Here is a 15,283-nt window from a genome sequence, read left to right on the forward strand (position 1 = left end):
TCATCAATGCCATGACAAGAAGCATGTTTTGTCACTGTCAAGTGGTGTTATAACAATTGAATGACAACATAACAAGTATAAAACCACGAGAGCCTGTCTGATGATGTGACATAACGTATGCTGGGAGGGCGGCTCTCTCCCTCCCAACATGTTTAACTGGAGGAAGCGAGCACTCCCTTCATAGTCTTCATAGAGCACTGGCTGTAGCATCGATCTGCGTCGGAGGCCGTACCAGCGGAGTTCGCCTGGGTAGACTCTCGCTCAGTTGGCCAACTCCCACTTGGTCGACAGTCCTTGCAGTCACAGGGATGCTACCACACCGACGGACCAGGGCTTGGAGGTTCTGCCTCCCCCACGTGGCCCCGCTCCTATTGTGTGTCAACCTGATAATTGGAATACTACCTGTGGACGCCAAAAACATCATCAAGATTGGCTACGTTACTGGGTCGGAACCCCCGCAGAAACCGCTAGTACTGTACAAACGACCCGGCCATTTAATTTCGGGAGCTTTAACTTATGCCATTGAGGAAGTGAACAACGACTCGTCAATTCTTCCTAACTATACCCTGGATTATGTTATCGCCGAGACACATGGAGAGGAACAACAGAGTATCAAGGAAACTGTGTTGTTACGGGAGAGGAATATCTCTGTGTATCTGGGCCCACAGGAAACATGTGTCCACGAGGGCAGAATAGCGGCGGCATTCAATTTACCGATGATATCTTACGTGAGTATTTATTACTTCATTTTCCAGGGTTAGAACAGGAGATACACTGACTAGTCGGGCTCACATCACGCTCTTTCGCGTGTTTGTACCGGATACAGGCTAGTTGGTGTATGCTGTGTCTGTTACAGGAATATGAAACATGAGCCTTGTCGTGTTTGACTTTTTCTGGGATATAATACATGAACATACATGAGACTAGTCTTGTTTGACTTTTTCTGGGATACAATACATGAACATACATGAGACTAGTCTTGTTTGACTTTTTCTGGGATATGAAACAAGAGCCTACATGAGACTAGTCTTGTTTGACTTTTTCTGGGATATAATACATGAACATACATGAGACTAGTCTTGTTTGACTTTGTCTGGGATATGAAACAAGAGCCTACAGGAGGCTAGTCTTGTTTGACTTTGTCTGGGATATCAAACAAGAGACTACATGAGGCTAGTCGTGTTTGTCTGGGATATAATACATGGACATGCGGAAGGCTAGTCGTGTTTGACTTTGTCTAGGGTATGATAAATGGACATTCACAAGGCTAGTCGAGTTTGACTTTGTCTGGGGTAGAAAACATGGACATATAGAAGGCTAGTCATGTTTGACTTTGACTGGGGTATAAATACATGGACATACAATAGGCTAGTCGTGTTTTGACTTTGTGTGTGGTATAACACATGGACATACTTGAGGCTAGTCGTGTTTGACTTTGTGTGTGGTATGATACATGGACATACAGGAGGCTAGTCGTGTTTGAGTTTGTGTGTGGTATAATACATGGACATACAGAAGGCTAGTCGTGTTCGACTGTGTGGGGGTATAATACATGGACATACAGATGGTAGTCATGTTTGACTTTGTGTGGGGTATAATACATGGACATACAGATGGTAGTCGTGTTTGACTTTGTGTGGGGTATAATACATGGACATACAGATGGTAGTCATGTTTGACTTTGTGTGGGGTATAATACATGGACATACAGATGGTAGTCGTGTTTGACTTTGTGTGGGGTATAATACATGGACATACAGATTGTAGTCATGTTTGACTTTGTGTGGGGTATAATACATGGACATACAGATGATAGTCGTGTTCGACTGTGTGTGGGGTATAATACATGGACATACAGATGGTAGTCGTGTTTGACTTTGTGTGGGGGTATAATACATGGACATACAGATGGTAGTCATGTTTGACTTTGTGTGGGGTATAATACATGGACATACAGATGGTAGTCGTGTTTGACTTTGTGTGGGGTATAATACATGGACATACAGATGGTAGTCATGTTTGACTTTGTGTGGGGTATAATACATGGACATACAGATGGTAGTCGTGTTTGACTTTGTGTGGGGTATAATACATGGACATACAGATGGTAGTCGTGTTTGACTTTGTGTGGGGTATAATACATGGACATACAGATGGTAGTCATGTTTGACTTTGTGTGGGGTATAATACATGGACATACAGATGGTAGTCGTGTTTGACTTTGTGTGGGGTATAATACATGGACATACAGATGGTAGTCGTGTTTGACTTTGTCTGGGATATTAAACATGGGCCTACATGAGGCTAGTCATGATGGCTTGTATGTTGTTTGTATTTTAGTAACATATACTCTGATTAAATATATTATTTGACGCACGCGTTTTATCTCTATTCCATATGACATATTGGAGCGTCAACTTCGTCCATAAAACTGCCTATCAGAAGAATACTTGCACTCTTAAATTATTATGCCTACGATCGGCAGTAAACTAGCTCTCAAGATGTATGATACGTCTTCCAGCGTGGCGGCATTATACTGACTGTTAACATGACTTCATCTTTAAACATGGCCGCATTGAATTGTCTCTGACTGTGATATACCGTCTGCAAAGAAGACTTAACTCAACTTACTTTCTGCAGACAAGCCTTTAGGAAGCTGGCTCTAATTTTAATTCCAGTATCTATCATTGCGCCAGTTAAAAATTGCCCCGCCATTATTGCAGTTAAATATTACCCCACTATTGTTCCAGTTAAACATTACCCTGCCATTATTCCAGTTAAACATTACCCCGCGATTGTTCCAGTTAAACATTACCCCGCCATTGTTCCAGTTAAACATTACCCCGCCATTGTTCCAGTTAAACATTGCCCCGCCATTGTTCCAGTTAAACATTGCCCCGCCATTATTCCAGTTAAACTTATAAATGCCACCAGCTGAGGATAATATGAAACTCCCGACTGGAGAGAAAGTTCAGTCAAATTAAGCGTACTGTGTCCTACTATCACAGCCACTAATAGCTGTGTAGAACAAATTGTGACCGGCAGCCTTCTGCAGCCACAGCGACAGAGACATGCTTGACATTTCCACGTGGCCATATTTACCACGATTACCTCTATATAAAACTCCTACTTATTTCAAGTTGAATATTAAACTATTTAACAAGTTGTTGCTCCTGAGACAAGAGGAGTCATTCAACACTGTGAATACATTCATCACGCCAATCCCGTGTAGCAAGATGTGGATGCTGGACTGATTTTGAAATGATAATCAGATGCCAATATACTATTGTCCAAACAACAAACAAATCTGACATTGTCAATGTTACAATCGATCCTGTCCTTGTGTGTTTATATAGTCACTTAGGCCAGGCCAGCTGTGACATCTCCAAATACGACACTTCCATAGCAAACCTTACAATCCCTCACAGAGTTAAACGACCAACTGTCGGTGCACCTCGGGGCTTGTCTCCAGTGGAATCATCTTATGTGATAAACCACATTAGCACTGTGCGTTTTGACGTCTGCCAATAAATCATTAGAACTGTAAATAATGTTGTCAAGGTAAAATACAGTTGACTTGAAATGATTTGTTTCGATTTGCGAATCCATCTAATAGCCTTAGCCTTGATGACAAGCTGTGTACATTGGATCAGTTGTACATCGCGACTGCTGTATGGTGGGAACACTCAATAAGTGGCTTCTTTCCTATCTGATCGTGTAGTGGGCTCTCACAAGCACTTCTTCACATACAAAGAGTCTCCAGTCTTTTGTCCAACTGGAAGAATGCGTTCAACCCTGGATGTTGAATGAAATGTACTGTATGTCTGTTTGTTTGTTTGTTGCTTAACGTCGCACTCAGCAATATTCCAGCTATATGACGGCGGTCTGTAAATAATCGAGTCTGGACCAGACAATCTAGTGATTGACATCATGAGCATCGATCCATGCAATTGGGATACGATGCATCAACCAAGTCAGCGAGCCTGACCACCCGATCCCGTTAGTAGATCCGCCCTGGGTGAATGAGATGTGCTTCAGGTCTGTATGGTTGAATGAGATTTACTTCAGGCCTGTCCTGGTTGAATGAGATGTACTTCAGGCCAGAATGGTGTAACGAATACTGTGCTCTGCTCTTTGAATGTCGTCACATGCTCACAGTGATAATCTACGTTTGTCTTGTGTATCGGTATTTCTCATCAAAACATTTTCTAATTACACATATATAGGAGTAAACAAAACAAAACGTGTAATGTTTTCAAGGGCTTAAAATAAATATATGTATGAACTATTTCAACATTCTTATCACACGGTCCGCCAACGTGGTCTAGTGGTAGAGCGTCCGCCCGGAGAGCGGAAGGTCAGGGGTTTGATCCGTGTCATTCCAAAAGACGTTAAACGATGGCACTTTTTGTTACCCTGTCTGGGGCTCGGCATTAAGGTGCTAAAACATAGACTGGCCGGTTCGGAGACAGTTTACTGTGTCTGCGGCATGGTATCTCAGTGGGCTAGCTCTAAAAATTGGCATTACTCCGGACTGGTACAAGCAGCCACATAAATACGGGCATACACACGTGCATACACGTCGCTATATAAATGCAATAATCTTGGACGCGACGTTAAACCCCATTTCACGCTCCTCTGTCGCATCACCTCATGTCGAGATCCGCCCATATCATCCATTTAAGTGTGCGAACATGTACTGTTCAATTGTAAATGTAGATTAACTTTGGGAGCGACAATGCAGTGTTGACGCCATCTGCTAGTGTGTGGTGGGTGTTTGGGAGAGACAATGCAGTGTTGACACCCTGCTGGTGTGTGGCGGGTGTTTGGGAGAGACACTGCGGTGTTGACGCCATCTGCTAGTGTGTGGTGAGTGTCTGGTGGGTGTTTGGGAGAGACAATGCAGTGTTGACGCCATCTGCTAGTGTGTGGCGGGTGTTTGGGAGAGACAATGCGGTGTTGACGACATCTGCTAGTGTGTGGTGAGTGTGTGCTGGGTGTTTGGGAGAGACAATGCAGTGTTGACACCCTGCTGGTGTGTGGCGGGTGTTTGGGACAGACAATGCGGTGTTGACGCCATCTGCTAGTGTGTGGTGGGTGTTTGGGAGAGGCAATGCAGTGTTGACACCCTGCTAGTGTGTGGTGGGTGTTTGGGAGAGACAATGCAGTGATGACGCCATCTGCTAGTGTGTGGTGGGTGTTTGGTGAGTGTGTGGTGGGTGTTTGGAAGAGACAATGCAGTGTTGACACCCTGCTAGTGTGTGGTGGGTGTTTGGGAGAGACAATGCAGTATTGACGCCATCTGCTAGTGTGTGGTGGGTGTTTGGTGAGTGTGTGGTGGGTGTTTGGGAGAGACAAAGCAGTGTTGACACCCTGCTAGTGTGTGGTGGGTGTTTGGGAGAGACAATGCAGTGATGACGCCATCTGCTAGTGTGTGGTGGGTGTTTGGTGAGTGTGTGGTGGGTGTTTGGGAGAGACAATGCAGTGTTGACACCCTGCTAGTGTGTGGTGGGTGTTTGGGAGAGACAATGCAGTGATGACGCCATCTGCTAGTGTGTGGTGGGTGTTTGGTGAGTGTGTGGTGGGTGTTTGGGAGAGACAATGCAGTGTTGACACCCTGCTAGTGTGTGGTGGGTGTTTGGGAGAGACAATGCAGTACTGACGCCATCTGCTAGTGTGTGGTGGGTGTTTGGTGAGTGTGTGGTGGGTGTTTGGGAGAGACAATGCAGTGTTGACACCCTGCTAGTGTGTGGTGGGTGTTTGGGAGAGACAATGCAGTGATGACGCCATCTGCTAGTGTGTGGTGGGTGTTTGGGAGAGACAATGCAGTGTTGACACCCTGCTAGTGTGTGGTGGGTGTTTGGGAGAGACAATGCAGTGATGACGCCATCTGCTAGTGTGTGGTGGGTGTTTGGTGAGTGTGTGGTGGGTGTTTGGGAGAGACAAAGCAGTGTTGACGCCATCTGCTAGTGTGTGGTGGGTGTTTGGGAGAGACAAAGCAGTGTTGACGCCATCTGCTAGTGTGTGGTGGGTGTTTGGGAGAGACAATGCGTTGCTGACGCCATCTGCTTGTGTGTGGTGGGTGTTTGGGAGAGACAATGCGGTGTTGGCGCAATCTGCTAGTGTGTGGTGGGTGTTTGGGAGAGACAATGCAGTGTTGACGCCATCTGCTTGTGTGTGGTGGGTGTTTGGGAGAGACAATGCGGTGTTGGCGCCATCTGCTAGTGTGTGGTGGGTGTTTGGGAGAGACAAAGCAGTGTTGACGACATCTGCTAGTGTGTGGTGAGTGTCTGGTGAGTGTGTGGTGGGTGTTTGGGAGAGACAATGCAGTGTTGACACCCTGCTAGTGTGTGGTGGGTGTTTGGGAGAGACAATGCAGTGTTGACGCCATCTGCTAGTGTGTGGTGGGTGTTTGGGAGAGACAATGCGGTGTTGACGACATCTGCTAGTGTGTGGTGGGTGTTTGGGAGAGACAATGCAGTGTTGACGACATTTGCTAGTGTGTGGTGAGTGTGTGGTGAGTGTGTGCTGGGTGTTTGGGAGAGACAATGCAGTATTGACGCCATCTGCTAGTGTGTGGTGAGTGTGTGGTGAGTGTGTGCTGGGTGTTTGGGAGAGACAATGCAGTGTTGACACCCTGCTAGTGTGTGGTGGGTGTTTGGGAGAGACAATGCAGTGATGACGCCATCTGCTAGTGTGTGGTGGGTGTTTGGGAGAGACAATGCAGTGATGACGCCATCTGCTAGTGTGTGGTGGGTGTTTGGTGAGTGTGTGGTGGGTGTTTGGGAGAGACAAAGCAGTGTTGACGCCATCTGCTAGTGTGTGGTGGGTGTTTGGGAGAGACAAAGCAGTGTTGACGCCATCTGCTAGTGTGTGGTGGGTGTTTGGGAGAGACAATGCGTTGCTGACGCCATCTGCTTGTGTGTGGTGGGTGTTTGGGAGAGACAATGCGGTGTTGGCGCAATCTGCTAGTGTGTGGTGGGTGTTTGGGAGAGACAATGCAGTGTTGACGCCATCTGCTTGTGTGTGGTGGGTGTTTGGGAGAGACAATGCGGTGTTGGCGCCATCTGCTAGTGTGTGGTGGGTGTTTGGGAGAGACAATGCAACATGACACGTCCCATGTAGCGCAGCTGATGGGTGTCGCACTGAACATGCACTTCATGGATGACAGATGACACATTGTACATGTAGCTGACATATGTCACATTGTACATGTAGCCGACAGATGTCACATTGTACATGTAGCCGACAGATGTCACATTGTACATGTAGCCGACAAATGTCACATTGTACATGTAGCCGACAGATGTAACATTGTACATGTAGCCGACAGATGTCACATTGTACATGTAGCCGACAAATGTCACATTGTACATGTAGCCGACAGATGTCACATTGTACATGTAGCCGACAAATGTCACATTGTACATGTAGCCGACAGATGACACATTGTACATGTAGCCGACAGATGTCACATTGTACATGTAGATGACAGATGTCACATTGTACATGTAGCTGACAGATGTAACATTGTACATGTAGCCGACAAATGTCACATTGAACATGTAGATGACATATGTCACATTGTACATGTAGCTGACAGATGTAACATTGTACATGTAGCCGACAGATGAAACATTGTACATGTAGCCGACAGATGACACATTGTACATGTAGCCGACAGATGACACATTGTACATGTAGCCGACAGATGTAACATTGTACATGTAGCCGACAAATGTCACATTGTACATGTAGCTGACAAATGTCACATTGTACATGTAGCCGACAGATGACACATTGTACATGTAGCTGACAAATGTCACATTGTACATGTAGCCGACAGATGACACATTGTACATGTAGCTGACAAATGTCACATTGTACATGTAGCCGACAGATGTCACATTGTACATGTAGCTGACAAATGTCACATTGTACATGTACATGTAGCCAACAGATGTCACATTGTACATGTAGCTGACAGATGTCACATTGTGCATGTAGCTGACAAATGTCACATTGTACATGTAGTTGACAAATGTCACATTGTACATGTAGCTGACAGATAAGACACAAAACAAGACACAACATAGGACACAACCCAAGACACGTGTATTGCGACTGTGATCCATTCTGCAAACAGTAATGTACATAAACCCGTTGCAATCCTTGCCTTTCCTGAAGTCTGTATATATAGAGTTAAAAAATCAAATCAGCTGCACGCCGCTTTATGAATGTTCTATATACAGCTTGCGTTTAATGAAAGTTTATTTTTTACCGGTCTTTCGACATACAGCCCAACCCAAGTTTCAATTACGCCTAATAATGCAGCCAAATAAATAAAAGCTCTTCCGACCGAATGCACATGGGAAATGGAATGTGGCATCAGTCAGGTCGCTGTTGGTTGCTGTCGGCTGACATGAGAACCTTTGATGAGACAGTTGATAGGTCACCATGCGCAATTAACACGCCGACAAACTACGAGCAGCGTCATTCCGGGATCCGCGTTTGTAGCTTCCCAGTACCATGGCATACCTGTGATATTTTCTCTCTTGTAGAGGCCCCGGTACTGTTATATAACTCTGATATATTCACTGTTATAGCGTCCCGGTACTGTTACATAACTCTGATATATTCACTGTTATAGCGTCCAGGTACTGTTACAATACTCTGATATATTCACTGTTACAGCGTCCCGGTACTGTTACATAACTCTGATTTATTACCCACTGCGTCGTCATTGGCTGATGTTACATGCCAGGAGATTGGCTGCAGACAGCCGAGATGTAAGAAGACACCCATCACGCTACAGGAAGATTGAATATTGATGCATCTCTGATAAGTTGGGGTATTCGACATTCATTTCAGATTGCATATTTGTGCAGATAATTTGAAAAATGTCGTCGATTCTGTACTAAAAGAACAGTTAAGATAATTAGTATCATTAAAATCGTCTGGAACATATCGTTTGCAAAATTGAGGACTGCCAAGCCATCAACCTTGATACCCTGATAACACTATCATCTACAGAGCGCTGTGGGGAGACGGTCACTGTATGACTCACATGAGATCCTGTGTTACCCAATGTGCATACATCATCTCTTCAATATGGTTTGCCCTGGATACCGCCATGTTTATACTGCCGCATCATCGCACTGCTTAATACCGCCATGTTTATACAACCGCATCATCGCACTGCTTAATGCCGCCATGTTTATACTGCTGCATCATCGCATTGCTTAATACCGCCATGTATATACTGCCACATCATCGCACTGCTTAATACCGCCATGTTTATACTACCGCATCATCGCACTGCTTAATACCGCCATGTTTCTACTGCCGCATCATCGCACTGCTTAATACCGCCATGTTTATACTGCCGCATCATCGCACTGCTTAATACCGCCATGTTTATACTGCCGCATCATCGCACTGCTTAATACCGCCATGTTTATACTGACGCATCATCGCACTGCTTAATACCGCCATGATTATACTGCCGCATCATCGCACTGCTTAATACCGCCATGTTTATACTGCCGCATCATCGCACTGCTTAATACCGCCATGTTTATACTGCCGCATCATCGCATTGCTTAATACCGCCATGTATATACTGCCGCATCATCGCACTGCTTAATACCGCCATGTTTATACTGCCGCACCATCGCACTGCTTAATACCGCCATGTTTATACTGCCGCATCATCGCACTGCTTAATACCGCCATGTTTATACTGCCGCATCATCGCACTGCTTAATGCCGCCATGTTTATACTGCTGCATCATCGCATTGCTTAATACCGCCATGTATATACTGCCACATCATCGCACTGCTTAATACCGCCATGTTTATACTACCGCATCATCGCACTGCTTAATACCGCCATGTTTCTACTGCCGCATCATCGCACTGCTTAATACCGCCATGTTTATACTGCCGCATCTCCTTACCAGGTACCCGCGAAGGTCCGGGTTAGAATAGGTCTTCAGCTACGCATGCTTGCTGTAACAGGCGACTATGCTTGTCGTACGAGGCGAATAACGGGATATCAATATCAATCACTGGATTGTCTGGTCCAGACTGGATTATTTACAGTCCGACGTCATATAGCTTGAATATTGCTGGGTGCAGCGTTAAACAACAAACAAACCAAACCTTACTTGGTAATACAACCATGTTTATACTGCCACATCTCCGTACACGTTAATACAACCATGTTTATACTGCCGCAACACCTTACATGTTAATACAACCATGTTTATACTGCCGCAAGTCCTTACATGTTAATACCGTCAGGTTTATACTGCTGCATCCCCTTACTAGTTAATACAACCATGTTTATACTGCCGCATCTCCGTACTAGTTAATCCCGCCATGTTTATACTGCCGCATCCCCGTACTAGTTAATGCGACCATGTTTATACTGCCGCATCTCCGTACTAGTTAATCCCGCCATGTTAATACTGCCGCATCCCCGTACTAGTTAATCCCGCCATGTTTATACTGCCGCATCCCCGTACTAGTTAATCCCGCCATGTTTATACTGCCACATCCCCGTACTAGTTAATGCGACCATGTTTATACTGCCGCATCACCGTACTAGTTAATATCGCCATGTTTATATCACCGCATACCCACACTGGTTGTTACCGCCATGTTTATACTGCCCCATATCTGCCCTGGTTAATATCGCCATGTTTATATCACCGCATAATCACACTGATTAATATCGCCATGTTTTTATCACCGCATAATCACACTGGTTAATATCGCCATGTTTATACCACCGCATAATCACAATGATTTTTACCGCTATATTTATATCACCGCATAATCACACTGGTTATTACCGCCATGTTTATACTACCTCATCTCCGAACTGGCAAATACTACCGTGCGTTCTCCGTGAATGGGCTTTAAAAGTAATTACAATTGACTTTTATAAGTTCAATATTTGATAAGAAAGTAGAGTTCCGCATGAGGTGGGCCGTGTTGAGATGAAGATTGAATGTCGCCCAGCTGTTCGTGTCCCACACGCTGTCGGTAACCGACTCTGTCTGGAATCCTACTGCAGAAATCAGGAGTGACAAATATAGATGCTCTAACCAAACAAAGTCACAGATCACTGGTGAACTCGACTTGAGAATGCCATCTCGCTCGTCGTTGTGTGGCAACTGACTGGAAGTGGCATCCAACCACGTCAAGTAGCGAACTCTAGGGTCTGGTGGGTACGGAGGCCTAGTAGGGCCACGATGAATTATTTTTTTGTCTAAGTATCTCCTACGTAGGACTTATTATCTCCTAGGAGGAATTACTAAGTCCTACGTAGGAGATAATAAGTCCTGCGTTGGAGATAATATGTCCTACGTAGGAGATACTTAGACAAAAAAATAATTCATCGTGGCCCTACTACGCTTCCGTTGGTGGGTGTTCTCGGATATCGCATCTTGAAGGAACTGGAACGTGGCGATCAAATGCGGTTCTTACACCAGCTAACTGACCAGTGTTGTAAAGTCAGAGCACAGCACAGCACAGCACAGCCCACGGGTCACTCACTTTTCGTATACTGTGCCTACATTTAAACTGTGCACAGTCAAACTGTCATTTCCCTCTAATTACGCCGTTCGTTCATACATGAAATTGTCTGTGTGGATGGTCTGACATGGTTTTCATTTCCTTCATGCAAATACTCTCACATTGTCGCAGTTTTCTTGTAATAATATAATTATCGATGAATATAATGAGAACATACCGAGCTAGCATACTGTTCACACGTCACCCTTGACAGAACATACGAACGGTGCTCCGTCTCAGATGAAAGTATTGTCATTTTGTCCCAAGTTAAATAGGGTACATACAACCTGCGATTACCATTGAATAATAACTTCATCCCCAAATACACAACCATTTATTGCATAAAGAACCGACATCATAAGCAATGAAGATGCCACCGGTCCGGTAATCATAATAATAAAAATATTTGAATACGACTAATAATAATATAATAGTCCTTGCTCATGCCATGTTAAAAAAACAAAAACATATAAGGTAGAAATTGATGGTGGATGACTGTGAACCAAAGTATCGACCAGTGTGCGGCAGGGAGACTTCGTTTATTCCACCCACAACCAACAGAGCGCCAGCCCCCAGTTATTGTCCGTCATAAACCACGATTAGGGCATAACTGACGAGTAACGATCTGGAGAGCTTGATAAATAGCTTTAGCTAAATTGTTTGTAATATCCAGGTTAGGATTTCTGAACAGGGGTTTCATTTTTTCCATATGATGGATACATATGGTAAAGCTTTAATAAGATGTTTAGATTTTTTCCTTAAACTCTCATAATAGGACATTACAGACACAAAGTCATAAAAAGGACACTGCAGACACAAATTATACTATTTGGTTTTGACGGTTTTATTGTAGAAGCAAGATTATTGTATTTTGTAATGAGAAAAAAATGCTTATTTGCAGCATTTTCAGAAACAAATTATTTTATGAATGCATAATCACGTCCGGATTTCCATAAAACCAAACATTTCGAACCACTTTGATATTTGCCATGAGTTCGCAGTGGCTATAGTCTATATACTACTGTGATATCAAATACATCATTAAACGTCCGCGTGTTGCTATTTGTAACTGATGAGTTCCTGACTCGTTCATGAAATATGTTTCTGAACACGACGTTTTCTCCCCTCTCCGGGGATCCACACAATACCAAAACTATCACTTAATACTACACGCATTTTCCTTGACACGTGCTGCCAAGTCAGGGGGGCTCCTAACATTAAATAATTATTACGTCGGTACTATTTAGTAATTGAATACTTTGTGTTTAAAAGACCTCTTTAACATTCTCCATACAGAAGATAGTTTGTGTAATTTATCGTGCGTTGTTGTCCGTGAAAGATCTACGGTGTCAGTCTCACACCAGGGGCCTCAGTGGAAGCTATCTTGTTTCAGTCTTACACCAGGGACTGCAGTGGAATATCTCTTGTGTCAGTCTCGCATCAGGGACCTCAGTGGAAGAACTCTAGTCTCAGTCTCACACCAGGGGCCTCAGTGGAAGATCTCTAGAGTCAGTCTCAAACCAGGGGCCTCAGTAGAAGATATCTAGTCTCAGTCTCACACCAGGGGCCTCAGTAGAAGATCTCTCGTGTCAGTCTTACACCAAGGGCCTCAGTGGCAGCTATCTTGTCTCAGTCTTATATCTCGGACTTTAGTGGAAGATCTCTAGTCTCTGTCTTAGATCAGGGGCCTCAGTGGAAGATATCTAGTCTCAGTCTCACACCAGGGGCCTCAGTAGAAGATCTCTCGTGTCAGTCTTACACCAAGGGCCTCAGTGGCAGCTCTCTTGTCTCAGTCTCTGTCTTAGATCAGGGGCCTCAGTGGAAGATCTCTCGTGTCAGTCTGACACCAGGGGCCTCAGTGGAAGATCTCTAGTGTCAGTCTTACACCAAGGACCTCAATGGCAGCTATCTTGTCTCAGTCTTATATCTCGGACTTTAGTGGAAGATCTCTAGTCTCTGTCTTAGATCAGGGGCCTCAGTGGAAGATATCTAGTCTCAGTCTCACACCAGGGGCCTCAGTAGAAGATCTCTCGTGTCAGTCTTACACCAAGGGCCTCAGTGGCAGCTCTCTTGTCTCAGTCTCTGTCTTAGATCAGGGGCCTCAGTGGAAGATCTCTCGTGTCAGTCTGACACCAGGGGCCTCAGTGGAAGATCTCTAGTGTCAGTCTTACACCAAGGACCTCAATGGAAGATCTCTTGTCTTAGTCTTACACCAGGGACTGCAGTTGAATATCTGTGGTCTCAATCTCACACCAGCGGCCTCAGTGGAAGGTCTTTAGGCACAGTCTCACATCAGGGGCCGCAGTGGAAGGTCTTTAGTCACAGTCTCACATCAGGGGCTGCAGTAGAATATCTGTGGTCTCAGTCTCACACCAGCGGCCTCAGTGGAAGGTCTTTAGTCACAGTCTCACATCAGGGGCTGCAGTAGAATATTTGTGGTCTCAATCTCACACCAGCGGCCTCAGTGGAAGGTCTTTAGTCACAGTCTCACATCAGGGGCTGCAGTAGAAGATTTGCAGTGTCAATCTCACACCAGCGGCCTCAGTGGAAGGTCTTTAGTCAAAGTCTCACATCAGGGGCTGCAGTAGAAGATTTGCAGTGTCAATCTCACACCAGCGGCCTCAGTGGAAGGTCTTTAGTCACAGTCTCACATCAGGGGCTGCAGTAGAAGATTTGCAGTGTCAATCTCACACCAGCGGCCTCAGTGGAAGGTCTTTAGTCACAGTCTCACATCAGGGGCTGCAGTAGAAGATTTGTAGTGTCAATCTCACACCAGCGGCCTCAGTGGAAGGTCTTTAGTCAAAGTCTCACATCAGGGGCTGCAGTAGAAGATTTGTAGTGTCAATCTCAAACCAGCGGCCTCAGTGGAAGATGCCCACTTTCAGTCTCATACCACGGACTGCAGTAGACGGAGGTTTTTAGCTAGACATTAAATGAAATGTGTTTATTGATTTGTTTTTTTTTTGGCCTCCGTGACTCGGCATCCACAGTCCAGTTTGATAGGTATGTAGAGAGTTGGACATAATTGCCACTCCCCTGCCACCCCAGGTCCTGGATTTGCCTTTGATCGCTTGCCATAATAACTGCCTGTTTTATCTGTGTATTGTATCGTCATCAGGAGTTGAGCTTTCCTGCCCAGTTATTGGTTCTGTGAAGCGTTCTGTGTTGTCAGTGGGGTCATCATGCTTGATAGATGCGTTTTCCTTATCTACTTGTTGATACCTCATCAATTGGAATTCAGTCATCGTTCCGAAGTTTGAAATCTACTTTCGATGAATTTGTAGTCTGTCAAGGATAGCCCACTCGTCTCAGCCGCAACTTGATCCCGTCATGCTTATATATACACTGAAAATCTGTAAAATATCTCGTTGTTCCAAGTCGCATTAAGTCGCTCCCTCCCTCATCCCACTCACTCACTCACCCCCACCCAACTACATCCCCCCTCACTCACTCACTCACTCACTCTGTTACTGTAGATATCAAACCGTCAATGCATGAGTGAGTGAGTGAGTATGGTTTTACGCCGCTTTTAGCAATATTCTAGCAATATCACCGCGGGGGACACCAGAAATGGGCTTCACACATTGTACCCATGTCGGGAATCGAACCCGGGTCTTCGGCGTGACGAGCGAACGCTTTAACCACTAGGCTACCCGACCGCCCCCCGTCAATGAATGATTTTTTGGTCTAGTGTGCTCAT

At 45.1% G+C, this 15,283-nt stretch overlaps 1 protein-coding gene across 1 annotated transcript in view; it reads left to right on the plus strand.

The window, feature by feature from the left end:
* Window positions 1–231: 231 nt before the first annotated feature.
* Window positions 232–15,283, plus strand: part of LOC139468454 (speract receptor-like) — a 129,472-nt gene continuing 114,420 nt past the window's right edge. Inside the window, exon 1 of the mRNA XM_071250421.1 lies at window positions 232–728. Coding sequence (XP_071106522.1) covers window positions 309–728 — 420 coding nt within the window. The 5' untranslated portion in view covers window positions 232–308. The remainder of the gene's footprint in view (window positions 729–15,283) is intronic.

This window comes from Haliotis cracherodii, unplaced genomic scaffold (genome assembly GCF_022045235.1).
Source record: "Haliotis cracherodii isolate W230 unplaced genomic scaffold, xgHalCrac1.p SCAF_2, whole genome shotgun sequence".
Lineage (NCBI taxonomy): Eukaryota > Metazoa > Mollusca > Gastropoda > Lepetellida > Haliotidae > Haliotis > Haliotis cracherodii.